The 18,750-nt window shown below is 45.2% G+C and overlaps 1 protein-coding gene across 1 annotated transcript in view; it reads left to right on the forward strand.

Annotated features, from left to right (window-relative positions):
* The first annotated feature begins 3,133 nt into the window (after positions 1–3,133).
* LOC134076455 (F-actin-uncapping protein LRRC16A-like) overlaps positions 3,134–18,750 on the forward strand; it is a 73,022-nt gene continuing 57,405 nt past the window's right edge. The window contains exons 1-2 of the mRNA XM_062531523.1: positions 3,134–3,631; positions 6,373–6,470. Of these exons, the coding sequence (XP_062387507.1) occupies positions 3,592–3,631; positions 6,373–6,470 (138 nt within the window). The 5' untranslated portion in view covers positions 3,134–3,591. The remainder of the gene's footprint in view (positions 3,632–6,372; positions 6,471–18,750) is intronic.

The raw sequence follows: 18,750 nt of genomic DNA on the forward strand, positions 1-18,750 counted from the left end.
TCCTCGATGCTCGATCCTCGAGGGGCGTTCCCACTGATCTATAACTAACACTGGATAGACTATCCCATTGTTTCCCCCCCATCATTCTTTATGTAGATCAGTGAGGATCGAGGCATCGAGGAGCGAGGGAGGACGTATAAACGCTGCATGGTACGCACCCATGTCTCTCTTCTACTTCTCGTTCCAAAGCGAACGCAACATAAATATGTACTGCCATCTAGTGGGAAGGGCTTGCCATCAGGGATGACAAGTAGGTCTGAACTGTGCAAGATGTACTGTAGTATTTTTTGTGTCCTACTACAGCTAAATGCACATCATTACAGAGTGTTGTTGTTGGTTAAAGATATATGTAGGTGTTTTGATAAATATACATACAGAAGCAAATAGAGATGTGGCTGAAATTGTTGGTACCCTTCTGCAAACAAAAGAAAAACTCACTCATGCTTTGAAAGTGACGCACATGTGCTGTGAAAGGTGTGTTGCAAAACCTTTAGATCTTTAAAAAAAAAAAAAAAAAAAGCTTTCTGTAGCTTTGAATCAGACATCTGTCAACAGATAGTTTTGCCCACTCTTTCTGTGCAAACGGCTCCAGATGTCTCAAGTCCATCCACAGACTGCAGGATTCAGTCGTTTCCAGAGATGTTTAATGAGTTTTCGGTATGGACTTAAAAAGCCCAATTTCAAGAAAAGTCCACTGTTGGTTCCTTGACCATTCTTGGATGCTCTCAGCTGTATCTTTTGGGTCATAATCCTGTTGGCGGGTCCACTACCTGCGACTGACACGCCACTCTCTGTAATTGAGCTGTATGTTTCGTTCCAGGATGCCCTCTAGTTGTGAGATTCCATTGTGCCCTGCACAAATTAAAGGCAGATTCCAGCCACCCTTTTTTTCCCATCTGTGAACACAGAACTGATGTGACTTGCCAAAAAAGCTCCAATTTCATCTCTGTCTCATCCGTCCATTTTTCCAGAAGGATAGCCGGATAGCGACTTGACAATATGCATTTTAGCCAATTATAGTCTGGCTTTTCTTTTGTTTTCCTTTCAACAATAGAGTCCTCCAAGGAGCCCAGTGTTGTCCAAAAAGTGACTGATGGTGTGATCAGACACTGATGTACCTTGACCTTGGAGTTCTCCATGGACATTTTCTTTGGCTCTTCGGCCTTTTCCTCTTCGCAGCTAGTTACAGGAATGTCAAGCTGCTTGGAGATATACCTTCATCATGCTTGTCTATAATTGCCGTTCTGATCACAATGATATACCAATCTGAAGAGTAACTTTTCTCCATTCAAATGAGATGAATGACTGTATATAAACATCACTATAATCCAATAATTTATCATATTTTTAGGGTTACCAACAAATCCGTACGAGACATTTTCTACCTACCTAAAATAAATTACTAATGGTCTCTTTTCAAAAAGCATGCAGCTGTACGAAAAAAATAGCTTTGAATTTCATCACTTCTAGAGACAAGATGAAACATTCTTTCTATATTCGTAAGGTTGCCAGGATTGTGAATTACAGAGGAAATGAAGACTAAAGAGACAATATAATCCAAATGCTTCGCCCAGAAAATATCAAAATGTTTTGATGTCAGGTGGAGAGCAGCTGGTTCCATTAGGAAGTAGCACCACAGTACTGAAAAGGTCTGTCTATCAGCCCAAGCATCTGGGGAAGATATTCACAACTAGACCCCGAAGCCGCCGCCACGCGCCGCCATTTGCGCCATTTAGAATTTCAGCCGCCGCCAGCCAATAATTTTGTAAGCCAAATTGAGCCGCTATCTGATAAACTTTGGCTGAGCCAAACTTAGACTTAGACTGTTGCATCTAAAAACAATTATATCACATAGAGGGTAGGCTACGAAAAATAAATGATACACAAGGTTTTCCCACTGGATTCACCACATGAGTCTTGTGCTCGTTGCTAGTGAGTTGACGGCCAATTAAAAGTTCTGCAATGTTTTTGCTTTCTCGCGCTGAGATGAAATGGGGGAAAGAAAGCCACCGGTAGCCTTATTTTGATCTCGCTTTTCATATACTTTCCTAATTCCTACGAAGTTCTACTCGGACTTGAAAATCTTCAGGACCCGGTTGCACAAACATCAAAACCAAAGATTGATGATATGAAACGTATTCTGGAGCGGACAGATTTACAGCACGCGATATTAGGCTACTGCGACTGCAGCATTTCACCATCTCCAGAAATTGCGAGAGGCGTCCAGCAGCTGGACGCTCGTGGAAATTGCTGCGCTAGTTCACAATGCATGCTTCAGTCTACATTGAAGTCAAGTGAAATGTGCAGAGCTTTGTTAAAAATGATGTAATAACATTGTGTATTGAGATCTAGTACAACATAGACATCTGTAGACATGAAGAGGCAACTTAAGCCATTATCAGCCATAAAAAAATTGGCGGCTGCAGCAGCCATTTAGGTTTTGGCTGAGCCGGCTAGCCAGCCAGTAACTTCATCAGCCAGCCGTTATTCTCAAAACAAATGGCTTCGGGGTCTATTCACAACTCTGAAAAATATAAGCTCTGTGGTTGAAATGTGGGTGCAGGCGTCATTCACAATATGTAGAGCTAGTAGTAGAGCTCTGTAGTGTATCTTTAAAACTGTGCTCTTGGAGTGTTGCAAAAAGGCATTACTAATTTAGCAGATTAACATTATCCTATCAGTGAAGCCAAATGTTTGGGTGACCAGCCCTCAAAACAGCACATGTAGTGTAGGCCTACATTTAACACAGGCAATGCAAGTCTACACCATCTCAATCATTGCCTAATCCTTCAGAGAATCTGTGAGGCTAGATTAGATTAACAAAAATGTTACCAAGAAGAATGGGTAGAGACACTTAATTCTCCTTCTCGTAAAACCCTAAACTCAATTTTGCAATCCCTTTGAAGTATAGGCTATTTGTGGAATACAGAACTACACTGGCAGAATGCAGAATGTAGGTTACTGCCACCTAAACTAGAGGAAGGAACAAAAAACGCCTGACCAGTTTCAACCAATACTGATAGATTTCGTCAGGGCAGTAGGCCCAATTAACTCAACTGTGTGATTTCAGACGAAAGCCAGCAGATGTCACTGTCTGAACATTCCCATTGCCATGCAGTGACTCAGGGTCGCCTTGTCTCCTGATATGCGCTGCGGCGGATGTCCTTTGGAGGGCTCGCGTTATCACTGGCTCGGTGAGGCGAGGGTTTGAATGAGGAGGGTGTGTGAGTCTTCCGGGCGGTTCATTCTCGCGAGGTGAGCCTACAATACTACCGAGGCTTAATCGGGGGATTCCTTCTCTCGGTCTCCGGTTATCACTCAATACATGATTTTCCTCGTCGAATTCATCATAAGCCGGCTGAAAGAAGGACATGCTCCGCGACAAACGTGGATATATAATACCGACATCGCAGGGGGAGGGAGACATGTAAAGTGTCCGAAGCGGCACCTGATACCGATTGAACGAGCTAGGGAATAGCCTACCTCCACATTCTACTCCGTTATATGTTTGTTCATCTCCAGAGCGCATTGTCTTTCACTCAAGTCAGGATCATCTTCATGTGGATATAATTACCGACAACGAAGTCCAGGATGACTGAGGAAATATCAGATGTCCCCAAAGAACTGCTTGGTAAGCTTTCTTATAGCCTAAACATTTTGTAGCAAGTCTCCGGGCATGGTTGAATAATCCTAGGCTACTATTTCCACTTAAACTGATGGGAAATTGCTGTATTCCTTTTCAAGAAGTTTCCCGTATTTATCTTGCAAAATGAATCTTCAGTTAATGCCAGATTTGCTCAATGCGTGCGCGCTATGGGCAGCTTACAAATGTCTGCTGACTGATCTATCTGAAACTGTCTTTGTTGCATATTAGGCATTCGTCTCTCTCTATAAAAGTAGGGAGTATTGTGTATCTCGCAAACTACAAACATCGTGTCTACATGGCATGCTATCGCTAATGTTTACAGTCCGTTTCATCACATTAACGTAACCCTGTAGCCTACTAAATCCCCCCATTGTGTTATTGAGACTTGGGTCGTGTAGCGCCATGGGACGGTTTTGACAGCAGTTCAGACTTACAGCGTTAAAAATGCTGATGGGAAGCCACGGACGGCTTGAGAACAATACACATGAGCGGTGCGTAAGTCATAGCAGTGCAGTTCATGATCGTGAAACTGGATTTTCTTGTTCGTTTTTATGTTAACTGAAATGCTTAATTACACTTAGTTTTAGACTAGTAGGTCCACCGACACTTAATGATTGAAAGTTCATGTTAAAGGCTGTCATTTCGTGTCTCAGTGAATCAGTGATTGTATAAGGTGACTCACATGCACATCTAAAAGCAGCTGTCTACTTTTTTCATACAGTAGGCTTGTGAACCCCATTGAACTGATGGACCTCTGAAATGCTGTTTGTCAAAAATTGGCCACATTAAGACCTGTTCAGTGTTCATACATGCTTCTAGGTATGGGATGAAATAGGAAAAGGTGATGGTTGGATGATTGTAGTCTGACATCCCCTCTGCAACCATTGCTCATGCCATGACTCTGTACGTTCAGTAGGACAGTGAAGAGGTTTTAACTCACTCCACTGACTCTGGGATAGTCCACTGTGTGTGTCTGCAGATTCTCTCTGTCCAAGGGACCTTGCACCTCATTCAGCTATTGTAGTGATTCATTCTGTGACACTCATGGCCTCCATAATACTCTAGGATAGTCCACCACGTGTGTATCCCCAGATTCTCCTGTGTCTGAGGGACCTTGCGCCTCATTCAGCCATTGTGATGATTAATGCTGTGACACTCCCGGCACTGGGATGTGCCTCATGCATCAGGCGCACTAAAAACCCCCAGAGACTCTCCTGGCTGCCTCGCCAACCTGCCCTGTGTCAGTGTCTCTCTCCACACAGGTGCAGCGGAGGGGTTGACGGAGGGTCTCGTTTGCCATGCCAGCGCTGGCGGGTTCTGACAAAGCGCAATTAGCACCAGAGCGCCAGAGCAGGGCTCCGCTGCAGGGCGGGAAGGAGAAAGTGGATGCTTTGTTTGTCTGGCCGGCCACAGAGGTCTGCCCACGTGCAGCAGAGCAGAGGAGCTTTGTTTGGAGACAGCTTAGAGGATGCATGCAGGACAGCACACCTGGTCCTTGCGTGTGTCTGTGTAAAACGTTTTGTATCTTTCGTGTGTGTGTGTGTGTGTGTGTGTGTGTGTGTGTGTGTGTGTGTGTGTGTGTGTGTGTGTGTGTGTGTGTGTGTGTGTGTGTGTGTGTGTGTGTGTGTGTGTGTGTGTGTGTGTGTGTGTGTGTGTGTGTGTGTGTGTGTGTGTGTGTGTGTGTGTGTGTGTGTGTGTGAGAGTGAGAGTGGTAAGTAGCATGCACGAGCTTAAGCAGCATGAACAACTTTGTCTTTGTCTGCTGACATGGAGCCTTCTCATACGCAGATGAGAGACACCATTTACTACCGAAAAGTCAGCTGTTTTCATAGGGTGTCTTAGCGGTCAAACGCCTCCTCGGCTTCCACTGGGTGCTCTCTGTCCCTGGCCCACAAAGGCCATGGGTGGGGAGGGAAGACAGAGCAAACCTTAACATGTGGGCCTCATGTGGGCCTCATGTGGCCTGGGAAGCCTTTGCTTCCTTATGAGTGACATGACCCACTTTGGGGGTGAAGCCAGTTCTCCTTCCAGACAGAACTTCAAGAAAGGGGTGTGAAATCAATGTGAGGGCCGGAACTGGGGGCTAATATGACGGGTGGTGGCACCAATCTTCTAGCCATGAGCGGAATGCTAATGCTCCTCTTGGAGAGACAAACTCTCAAATGACAGAAAGCTGGCTTAAAAAACATTAAAAAAATTAAAACTGATCCACAAGGACTGGCTGAAATTACTGGCGGAAATTAATTAATGTTTGTCACTATTGCCGTTATTAATTAACAAGCTAGAATGTACAAGCATATGGTAAATGAATGATCAAACTCATTTTTGGTATAACTGAACATGACTAAGAAATCTGATGAGACTGTCACTTCAGGGACATTTTCAACAGGATCCGCTATTAGTGCAGTGAATATTTGCACCAGGGATGCATTCCCTACATGAAATGCCAGCATTTCTCTCTCTCTTTCTCCTTCCCTCTCTCTCTCTCTCTCTCTCTCTCTCTCTCTCTCTCTTTGTGTGTATATGTGTGCCCGTATTTTAGTGTTTGTAGTGCATTTGAGTGTCTTATAGGGGTATAAAATGTATTTGGAATGCCTGATGTCTGAGCTGCATACCCAGAGATGGAAGGGGAGAGAGAAAGAGCGTCTGTGGATGCCGCGGCAGAGCCATTGCTCATTTCAAGTTTAATTCACTCTCTTTCTACTCCTCTCCTCTCCTGTCCTCAGAGAGCATAAAGGATGCGGTGGGGAGGAAGATCAGACTGGCCGTGAAGAAGAGGGTTAAACTGGAGATCAAAGGGGACAAGGTGGAGAACAGAGTCCTGGTAAGTCACTTGTCTCCTTCCTCACTCCTTTTGCTTCGGAGTTACTCATGCCGCGCCATGCTGCACACGGTCTCCCTGTGACTCTGTGATTACGCCTGGTGATCTCTTTGTTCCTCCTTAAGGCTTTTCATCTTTCTCCACGGGTAGTTTTCATCTTGCCCTCATCCATCACTTCTGCCCCCCCCCCCCCCCCCCCCCCCCCCCCGCCACAACACACCCCCACCCACCCCCCTCCACCCCCCTCCCGTAGGCTCATATGAAGGCAAAAGTTGATGGTGGTGGAAGTGATGGCCATTGAATCACTCTTCCCCCCCCATAAGCCTGTTTGTGCTGTAGACTGTCGTTTGGATCACAGAGGCTTGTAATGGTTTGGAAATCTGACTGATGGCACAGTTAACGTGCTTACCCAGCAGAGCATCCTCACACTTGATGCCTGTAGCATTGTTTTAATCTGACTGGTCTGAGATGGTCGGGAGTCAGGACTTTCTTTAAGGTTCCTATGCTGTGCTTGTCACTATATAAAGGCAGCAAAGGCAAATTCAGTCCAGCTATTCCTTGTGTAGCCATTCAGGCCTCAGCTTGATTACAAGTATCTCTTAATCATGTGTTCATGATGACCATTGATGGCCATTGTTAGGGATCTGTGTGGAATAACTGCAACCCATCCAGACGTTCTCTTCACTTGAAGTGCTTTTATGTGTGCTGAGTAGTAATTGTTAACAGTTATTCTCTAGTTACTGTCTGGATCATTACATTTAATCAAGCCAACATGTCTGCAGAATGTTTGCATGGTCTACTCTGTATCTATTTATAGGAACAAAACACACGCATATCAAACTAATGGTCAGAGCAAAACTGACATTCACTATAAATAATCGCCACAATCTCAAGTTTGCCAAGATTTATTCCTACATATTTCACACGAGAGGACAGCAGCTGGTGTGTAATTTCCTGTGGCATAGTCACACCCAGTCCACACTATCAGAGGAATCCTCAGCAGGCCCTGCAGAGTCAACATTGCATTTGATTGCTGCTGGGCATAGGTAAGGTGTGTGGGATGAGTGTGTGGGGTGTGTGTGTGTGAGTGTGTGGGGTGTGTGTGTGTGAGTGTGTGTGTGAGGGCGGTGTTGCTTATTCAATCACAGCACTGGGCTTTTGGAATGAATCAAGGATACTCAAAATCTCTCACCGGAGCACTTTCTGAGCCAGTGCTGCTCCGATCCTGCTTGCTCTGCGTTTGTAAGAAGTCTCCCGTTCAGGCAGCTGAGTTGGCAAAATGTAATTAAAAACCTGTCTGACCTGGCGGTCACTGAATGCCTTTCTTCTGTTACTTCATATTGGCACACCGTTGAGCCCTGTAGCAGTTTTGGAACCCCAAGTGATAATAATAAGGGCGGAACGAACCTGTGTGTGTGTCACGTGATTGACAGGTCTACAACAGGAGTGCTGGAGAGGTCAGTGGCTGAGGAACTTCCTCTCGCTCCCTCATGATGTCATAATGCTGCTTGTAAACAGAGAGTGGCCAGAGCTTACGGCTAACAGATTTATAATAATTTTACTGTAGCGGGTCGAAGAGCACATCAACAGATGGTGTTGACTTGAGCCCTTGGAATATCTGCTGTAGCAGCTGAGCCGACTCTTTTAAGTGAACCAGGGCTGAGTTTTCCACACTTCTGATTGATTGAATATGGTCAGGCCTCCTACACGGAGACTGGGAGTGCTTTTACATGCTGGGGCTTGTGTCACTGGAACAGAACAAACCCTGCTGTGTGTAGGAGGGACTCAGACGGACGTGAAAAAGAAAAAGGGGCAAAATGATCCTTGGAATTTCCCTGGAGTTGACACAGAATTCCACGAGTGGGACTCTCGGACCGTAGAAGCACAATGCTCGCTCGAGGTCCTCGGCTTGAAAGGCAGAACAAACAAATGGCGGCCGAGTGTTTGTTGTTTCAGAGGTGGGGAGAATCATTTGGGAGGAAGTGACAAAAAAAAGAGCAAGCAAACATCTGAAATCTGGAACCCCCACTGGATCCCCCATGCGTCCTCCTCTTGGTTCTCATCTCATGCCACCATCCTGCTGCATCCGTCTTAGCTTCAAAATGAAATAGTCTCTCTGGACTCTCTCCTCTGTTTGTATTTTCTTTCTTCAGTGACACATTGACAGGCCATAGCCTTCGAATTCAGGACGCAGCAATCCCTGATCCAGATGATCTTCCATATGGGCCAACTCTGCGTGTAGCCTGCATTTAATTAGCTAATTTAAACAATTGATTGGCTTGAGACTGCTGTCCACTGTTTCTGCAGAACAAAATATGGGCTAATGGATGGGCTAGCGTTAAAGCTGGCCAAGGCTTCTTGTCTTGGAAGAGTGCCCTCTGCACTTGCTTTTTTGTATTATTGAAAATGCTATGGGTGGGATAATCTAGCCAGCAGGGTTTTCATTCTAATAGCCAACGCAACTGTGGATTCACGCTATTAAATCCCACATCAATTGAGTTTAAATTAGGATTAAATGCTAGCCTTAGTAACATATTTTAGTTGATATGAATTCATGTGTTTACAGTTGGTTTGTGTCAGGAACTGGGGTTTGTGGGAAGACACCATATTGTCAAGAGCTGTCTCTTAAGACATTGGGCCTTCTACTTAAAGAGCACTGAAGTGACAGCTGTAATTTTTGTTGTTTTGCAGACACCCCAGTGTGCTAATTTTCATTCCGGGACAGGTTGATCATAGGGTGCAGCTATTTGTGATGAAACCACATTGCATTGTTTCTTTACCGCCCTAGAATAGGTTGAGCTGTGCACATTTAACAGTTACTAACAGAAAGATCAATTTATTTTTGAAGCAATGTAATAGAAACAGTAAGGATTACACTTATATATTTGTTATATTATGGATATTGTGTTGTACTCTCTGTGTGTAAGATGATTGAACTCATAGTTCATGCTCTGCTCGATAGCATGTGTTAAATAAAATAGTCTGTCTATTCTTATTAGTGTCTGGCGTATTTGCAAGGCAATGCCTTGATAACCACTAATCACTCTCTGACAGAGCAAGCTTCTCTTAAGTACCTACAATAAAACTCAAACAAACCCCTAAGCCAAGGCAAGCATGGATGTCTTCAGTAGGACATGGAAAGATGAAATGTCTCCTTGTTGGTTGCCTAAAGCCCCTCGGACACAGATATCAGGGAAACAGATGTTTTAATAACTCCACTCCATCAGCAAGGCATCCCCTGGGACCAGGCCTGGGAGGAGACGCGGGGAGACGCCGGATTATGGCTGCTGGTGTGTGTGTGGGGGGTTTTCGGCCAGAGGAAAGCCCTGCGCTGCCTTTCATTAACAGCCAGCCCCTGCTGTCTGTACCGCTGCAGGTTCCACGAAACAGACACACGGAGAGAGTGAATCAGACCTGGAAGGACGCTGAGCCGCGAAGACGGAGGAAAGGATAAATCTTTTAAAATATATTTCTTAGTCGCCTCAGATCCCCTTCTTTTCACTTCGATTTGTATCTGTTTGTATTTCTTACACTAATAGGGGTGCTGGTTGTGATTAATGGCCAGCCAGTGATTATTCTGTTCAAGCTTAGCCTGCCTGGTTGTCCCATTCATCAAGGCAACCCAACCCAGGACAAATGGCTTTTCTAATACATCATAAGAGCTGGCACATTATACTGACGATTATTCAATATCAGTGAAATGGAATGGAGATTGAACTATGAATGGAGAATAAATGAGAGATTTATGCAACTCAATCCTGACATTAGCCTGCATTTTTAACATTAACAATGTCGTTACACATTGTTGAAATTCTGTGCAAAAAACATGGCATTAAATGTTTGCAGCGCTTTTAGGCAAAGACCGACCCAGTGCTTCCTTGACAGAGGACATTGATTCTGTTTTTCTTGTTCAGTGTATTTTTCTCTTTTTCTCTCCATTACACTGGCTCACATTATATGTCCATGCCTGCAGGGGTGTTATGTTTGTGTACAGTATATGTCAATGTGTGACAGGGGGGGTGGGGATGGGGTCTCCTGCTAAATTCTACACTTGTGTGTTGGGCTCTCTGCTTCCGACCACGGCTTGTCTTGACTTGATGGCATGGATTCCAGAGGCATGCAGACAGGGCCAACCAGGGGTCCTGCGGTTCGGATCACCCACCCGCACATCCCAGGACCCCCTCACCTGTCAGAATGTGCGCTGTGATAGCCTGCCAGTCTCTTCAACAGCAGCCCTGCATCATGTGTCACAGGGCCATTGTGAGGGTTTCCCACGCCAGACATACGCCCAGAGAAGTCGCTGCTGGTCGGTGTGATACCGCTGTCCGTGGTTATATCAGGCACAGAGGATGTATGTGGAGTGGCACTGGGTTGCTGGCTGAGCCTCTGACATGGGAGATAGTGGTCATGCTCAAAGGAAGTGTCATTGGTGGGAATCTCTCATTTGTGTCTTGTCACAAGACATTACAGTTCAGACAACATTGGCAATATCACAAGCAGATCGGTTGCTTTATGTCAAGTGAAAATGTCTGTTTATCTGTTTTGAAGGCCAGTGTTCACTCCTGTAACAGCTGCAATGATTCTTAACTGCAGAATAAATACCAAGAGTGTCCTATCTGAAGAGTGCAGGAATAGACGCACACATATTCAAATTATTGACCAAGAAAGTAGCCATACTATCAGTTCAGTGTAAATAAGACGTCTAAAGTAAGTGAAGTTTCACTTTCTCACCCCTCATTAATTAACCACATGTGCATGGCTGTCACCTCCATTATTGTGGGTGAACTAGCCCATCGCAGTTGCTACAATTTGCATAAACCAACAGATTTATGAGATATTATGCTGAAGCCCAAACGTTAGTTCAGTCCGTTACCCCTGGGGAGATGGTGAGATGGGTTTGTTTGCTTAGTCAAATTATAGCATCGTATCCAATTAAAATTCAAATCCTCTTACAATTAGCGCTTGCAGATAGCTTGTAATGATCTCTGATTTAGACATGTTACTTTAGCAACAGAAGGTTAGGCTTGAACGGAGGCAGGGTTAGACCAACGGTTCCTATGAGCAGGGCATGGGCGTGGGTGGGTGTGGGTGTGGTCCAGGTCTAGGCTGGGTTTTCTCTCCCCACGCTGTGCTCAGCCTCATACCCATTCACCTCTAATAAGCTCCCCAGGGGGGGGGGGGGGGGGGGTGGAGCGGCGTCTACAACAAACACACGTGCACATAGCCTACGCGTTCATTTGGATTTCAGCTCCGTCCTCTTCATTCAGTCCACACTCAAGATCTCTCTCGTGTGATCTCACTTGTATTGTTTGTATTTGATCCTCCCAGTTATACCACCAGTGTTGTGTCTGAAGAGAACCGTACATGGATTTGATCACTGTTGTAAATTGCTGAATACAGCAACACAAGTTGTAAGGTCCCACATATTTAGACATGTGCGTGTGACATTTACCTCTGGGAAGGACTTAATCATTTTGGTTTGGTTTGTTTTGTCTGTCTGTCTGAGCAGAATTATACAAAAGCTACTGGCTTGTTTTGTTTTGTAATGAAACTTGATGGAAAGGTGGGGCAATGGCCAAGGAAGGACCCGTTAGCATTTTGGTGTGGATATGACTCATGGGGCGCCTAGAGGAATTTAGTTTCAGTTTCACTAAGGATGCAAGACACACTATGCTCAGCTTCAGCAGAGTTAGGAGCCCTCCGAGTGCCCTTTTAGTTGAATGTGTTGGTGGATGTAGTTAACTCATTGACATGAAGGAGGTCTGTGATTGTACTGATAAATCACACAGGTTAAAATGTAAAGACAAGACATTAAACCAATAACATAGCGAATTAGTGATTATGACAAGACAGTTAACTTCTCAAATGTGTTATTTATCTAATCCTTGGCTCATCACATAGCTTTAAGTCCGTGATTCTGCACTCTGCATTTAAAAAGGAAATCTCTTATGCCAACTGCCTCAAAAAGGAATTCTCGTTCATTTCATGCTCACATTTCACAAGGGTTTGGCTGCTGCTCCCACCATGGAAACACACCTCATGTTTCTCTGCTTTCATCTGTGACTCCAAGGAGTGCACTAGCTTGGGATTTCGTTTGATCAGGCAGCTCACATCTCCCTCTTTCTGGTCCCTAACACCCCATTTCCCTAGTATTTACTTCTCTTCTTGACTGCTCAAGACGTGGATACACTGGAATTCACTAGCAGCAAAATGCCAATTTGCCATGAGATATTTATTATTATTATGCCGTTACAGCTGTAGTAAGAGACTGTAGTCAGGGATGGCGCTCAATTAGCTTAGCCATTTGAAAAAAGTCTTCACTGAGCCTGTTCACACTAGTCATTAGAATGCGTCTTGGGCAAATCTGATTGCAAGTGTCTCGTTCTAAAGACTGGTGTGAACAATGACCAAAACGGTTTGGAATCAGATTGTTCTTAACTACATGTGGAGGTGGTTTAGTTTAAGACGCATGTATCCACATATGTTCTGTAGTGTGAACGCTCAATCCGTCCTTATGCGTCTTTGTCCATGATGATAGACCAATAGATAAACATTCTAAATTCTAAAGTTACATTCTACAGGCAAATCCGAATGCAAGTGATCAGCTGAGACGCATATTAGAATACTGGTGTGAACGATATGCGTCTTGGCTGATCACTTGCAATCAGATTTACCCAAGACGCATTTAATGACTAGTGTGAACAGGCTCACTCTTTATATATCCTGTTTAAGAGCTAAAACAAGGAGGACTAGAAATGAAATTGTTATTCTGAAGCGCATGCCACAGCATTACCAACAACACTGAGGAGCTCTGTGTCACTTCCTGTAATGCAGCCGCCGTGTTCTTAGGCCGAGCCGAGGGTGGCACATTTCCAGAAAATATTCAGCTCTCCAGGAGAGAAAGAAAATCGTGTTTCTGTGTTATCAGGACTTTCCATGGTGTAAAATCACAGCCTGGGCTCAGACCGAAGTTTAGCCTCCCTGTGTTTGAGAAAAGTGCACACAAATGTGAGCCAGTACACACATACAGTACACACACACACACACACACACACACACACACACACACACACACAGTTTTTCCAGTCTGAGTCATGGTGACTTTTAAGCTCATGGTGATTATTCAGTGCCCTGGTAGGTGGTGATTCCGAACATTAAATCCTGCTTCAAGAGGTTGCTCTTTTCTTGCCCCCAGTTTTTATCCAGCCCGTTCTTTGGTAAAACCAGCTTCATACAGATCATCATATTCTGAACCATTTGACGAGCATGTTTGACACAAACTGGGCTGTTATTATTTTGGAATAACAAATGCATTCAAATTCTCTCACATACTGTAATAATGTTTAAAGGAATTACAATTTCTTTAGCTTCCAAGACTCCTCTCCCTAGTATGGTAGTGTTTGTATACACTCTCAAGCTTTAACTCGTTTAATTAATATGTAGATGGACGCGTTTCGGCCTTCAGCACTTTTATCCGGTACTTTCTTTGCGTTTACATACCCTAAACCCTTTTTTTACGTAGATGTTTGAGCGGACCTACAGTATCTCTTACCAATGTTTGTATCTCTTACCAATGTTTGTAAACATGCACTGTAGATGGTCAGAGATCTCCACTGGGTCTCCATTCTGTCTCTGGCCAACCTTAATGTGCTCCCTCAGCATCCTTCTTTGTGTGTCCTCCTGACTTGCATGGTTGCCGTTGTACTGTAATGAGGCTCTGGCCTATGCTGTACTAGCCTCGCACCTTTATGCTGGGCGTGTAGGGACTCTGAGGCGTGTGCAGTAACACTTGCCCAGAATGAAGAGAGCAGCTTGTAGGGTTTAATTGGGTAGCGGAGCAAGGGCACTGGGGGTTTGTTCTTCCTGCTCGAATATGTTTATCAAATCTGTTGTGTGCTCACTCTCTAGATCTGTCTTCATCTGTCTGCACTCTGTCTGTGTGTGTGGATGACACAATGATGCAATGGCACTGACCCCCCCCCCCCCCCCCTCCCCCCGATCTCTCTCTCCCAGAGCAGTGAAAGGGTCCAGGGTCAGTAGAATGATATGGAGATTGGAGAAATCCTGAGGCAGCAGCACCGCTGAATGCGCCATGTTTTTCTGTCACGGTGGTTGACTGACTCACATGGGCCGGCGTCTTCATGATAATTTAATGAACTCCTGTTTGCTCTATTTCCCGTCAACGCTAGTGGAGAAAAGATTTGCTGTCTATGAATGAACCAAATGGAGAGCTCGACGAAGCACAGTTTACACGTCACTTGATGAGCTATGGATTTATTAAGATTTGTTCAGCCTGTCATCGTTGAGTTTGTGTGGTACATCTTTATTATGAGAAAGGTCAACATTGCTGCTTGTCATGTAAACCTTTGCCCTTTTATGAATTATTTTATTGATTCTCAGGTACCATAAGTGCTAGTCTCCGTCTTTATTATGTATGACGTGTCTCTGTGGAAGTGGGACCTAATCAGTAATACATTAGAGGTCTGTTCAGAAGACATGTAAAACATGCATGGATGGAGACCTTACATGACCGTCTATCAGGAGCCCTGGAACATGAATGGCTGCAGACGGTAGCTAAATGCTACTCCTCTGCTGTGTGACGAATGCACTGCCGGATACTACAAAGAATTATGAATGCTCGCGTAGTTTTGTGTGTCAGACTGGTCGTCTGCCCGAGGGGAATACACTCCTCTCGCTGCGAAGGTTGGGGCAGTGCCAGGTAGGTGTGTGTGTGTGTGTGTGTGTGTGTGTGTGTGTGTGTGTGTCAGAGGGAGAGGAAGCAGTGAGGCCTGAGGCCTATGGGGAGACACCTGTTCATGTGTTTGGACCTGCCAGAGAGTCGTGCCAATATGTCTGCTGTGTCCTTCATATGGGAAGAGGATTTGGTGTGGTGTGTGAAGATGCTCTTCTTCTCAGAATCAGAATCAGAATCAGCTTTATTGGCCAGGTTTGCATAAACAAACAAGGAATTCATCTTTTCCCCCCTTTTTTATGTATAGTAAGGCAAGTCAAAAGATTGTAATTCTTGATTTGGTATGAAAAGTTTTGTTTATTTCATGAAAACCATTTATTTGCTTACGACCTTAATAGCTTTTGTTTCTCTCTGCAAGATGAACTCCCAAAGCTTTGCCTCTTGTATCTCCCGGTGACCACCACACCCAGCGTCCTTTATCTGAAAGACAGTGACTGACGGGCTGAGGTCAGCACAATAGAGACAGCCATGACTGGGCAGCCGCGTGCGACCTGCTGATCTCCCTCTGGCAGCCTCTCCGCTGTGACGGGCGGGCGCACCACCCTCCCCTGGCTCAGTGGAAGAGCAGGCCAGAGCGCCGCCATTGTTGTTGTGTGCAGGGGCTGAAAAGGACTAGTGCTTTGCTTACACATGAAGGCCGTGCATGAAGTTGGCAAACACTTCTCAATCAAACGTAGCCAGAAATTCTTACACACACACACACACAGACACACAGAGACACAGACACATACTGTAGACACACAGACACACAGACACACAGACACACAGACACACAGACACACAGACACACAGACACACAGACACACAGACACACAGACACACAGACACACACACACATATACTGTATAACACTCATTGAGAATGTTTTTTTGCTGTGTCAGATAATCTGATTCTAATATCTATCTGGAGTTTCCCCAGATTTGACCTTTTTTCTTTTTTGGGGGTTCTTGTTTTTTTTGTTTTTCTGTGTGGCGGGTGAGTGTCTCTAAGAGCCAGGCCTCTTATCCCGTCATCTGGGCCGTGTGAATGGCTGCGAGGGCAGGGGAGCGGGGAGCGGGGAGCGGGGAGCGGGGAGCAAGGGAAGCTGGTCAGGGCGCGGCCCCGTGGTGTGGCGTGGTGTGCCAGCCTGCAGATGAAAGCGTGTGTGTGTGCTGTGTGCGCTGTGTGTTGTGTGTAGTGTGCTCTCTGAAGTGGCCGCTGATTGCTGAGGAGGGTGTGGGGGTGGGGATGGGGATGGAGGAGGGGTGGGGTGGGGTGGGGTGGGGTAGTCCTTGTGAGCCCTGCAGCTGATGTTTATTGTGGGCCTCCAGCCTGTGTTTCCCAGTCCCTTCTCCCAGTGAAGCGTGCAGCACGGCTGCTCCATGACTGCTCTTAAGCTGGCGTGGAAGCCACTGCTGAGGCTATGAGTCAGACCCTAGAGCGGTCCTCCTCCCATCAGTGGGATGGGTGCTGCTGGCCTTTAGATCAGCATGTTCAATTGTCATAGGGTAGGAGTCCTAATTTCAAAGAGTTCCCTATAGTTTAATGGAAAATATTGAATACATACTGGAAGAAATTTTTGGTTTTAGTTGTAATAAATGTTGTAAATGTCCATTTAAACATCTAATCGGATCTATTGGAGTAGGAGGCAATATGTTAACCTGAAATTGGGATCGTGCTAAAACTCCACCCTGGCCATTAGTGACCAGTCCAGATTTTTGTGGCATATGCCAGCCTGTCTAATCTCCTGAGCTCATAAATAAATCTCCCCCTGAGCCCAGACACAGAGATGCAGGCAAATTGAAATGAAATTTGGAGTGGGTTTTTGCGGCGGAGCGCTTTTCACAGTCGTCAAAGCCGTTTAAATGCGATACGCCGCACGTCGAGATTAGCCTCCGCATGATCGGGGCTGCCAGCCCAGCGCTCATCTCTCATTGGACCTGCCCTAGAAGACGTGAGCTCTTCAGGAAACGGTGCCATCCATCAGAGTGATCAGGGATACGATGACACACTTCTGTCTGTCTCTGTGTGTGTGCGTGCGTGCGTGTGTGTGTGTGTGTGTGTGTGTGTGTGTGTACCGTACAGTACGGCACAGCTGTGCGCCGTCCATTAGTATGTTACTCATCCTGTTCTTAGTGAGAGGGCACTGCAGTGGGCTGTGAGGCTGTGAGTTTTGGCAGCGAGCCAAACTCTACCATCCGTGTGCGTGTGTGTGTGTGTGCGTGTGTGTGTGTGTGTGTGTGTGTGTGTCAATGGGTGTGTGTGCACCAATAGCTGTAAAAAGGGAGGGGGGCATGTGGATGTGTCATGGATGGAAGCACCAGGCAATGGGAAAATCCATCTGCAGAAACCCCCTATTGTTACGAGCCTCTGTGTGTGTGCGCACATGTAGTCAGGGGGCCAATTCTGAAAAGGGCTTCCGTTAAGACTTTTGCGGACATGTTTTGGTACAAGCGGTCAACCTATTCTTTTAGTTAGAAGACACCCATAGGTAAGATATTATGGTGGTTGTCAAGCAAAAAAAAAATTTTTTTGACTTGTGCAAGCAATTTCAGGCCAATTTTTTGGTTTCCTGCTCAACATGACATGCCAACGATAAATGTTGAATATCTCCACAACCACAACGACCATATAGATAAAAATGGTATGGAATGAAAGCTAACACTCGTGGGATGTCTGCTGAAGTGTCAGAATTAACATTTATTGTACAGTATAAGAGACAACAGACCTAGAACATGAAAAAAACAATCTCCGCCTAAAGAGAACCAGTTTTCAAAGTGAATATCAGATTGGAAACATAACATAGCATTCCAAAACCTCTATCAATCAGTACCCCTATCTATGGGAATGAGTCAAGCCAAGTTTAAAACTTGTAGGGAGAGACAGTGCACTGCTGCACATGTTGTAATACTTTAATGTTATGGCGAAAATGTAGAACTGTAGATGGTGGTCTATGGTGCTATTTGACTTCATTAATGTACCAGGTTGTGACAAATTATGTTTAATGGACATATCACTATATTCATCAATTCTACCCAAACATAACTGCTCTCTCAGTTCTTTAGGATTAGAGGTTAGTAACTAGTTAGTAGTAATAACTTTGTAATAGTCGTATGGCAAAGGTATTTTTCCCCATCCAAGCAGTGGTGCTCGGGTATAGGCAGCCAACAGAAGAAGGGACATGAAGGATGGCATGCTTTCCCCCCAGCTTTTAACCACAGAGGTCAGGTGCTTGGAGCTTGGTGAGAACAGGTCAGGTGCTTGGAGCTGACGATATGTGGATGTGAGGAAAGTGGAAGTCAGTGCAGTACCAGGCAGTGTCGATGTCCCTGACCAGGACTCAGACTGAGCACATGGACATGGTCCCTGGGTACCTTCTGTTGGCTGCCTACCTGAGCACCACTGCTTGGCTGCACTGTAAAACCCGGGAAGTTAACTTAAGTGTAAATAAGTCATTCAGCTGAGTTATTTCTATGTGTGTAGTTTGTGTTGGGATAACTTTAAGGAGTCAAGTAAACTACTGTATACTCATTTTATTCACCTAATTTCAAC

This window comes from Sardina pilchardus, chromosome 3 (genome assembly GCF_963854185.1).
Source record: "Sardina pilchardus chromosome 3, fSarPil1.1, whole genome shotgun sequence".
NCBI classification, from domain to species: domain Eukaryota; kingdom Metazoa; phylum Chordata; class Actinopteri; order Clupeiformes; family Clupeidae; genus Sardina; species Sardina pilchardus.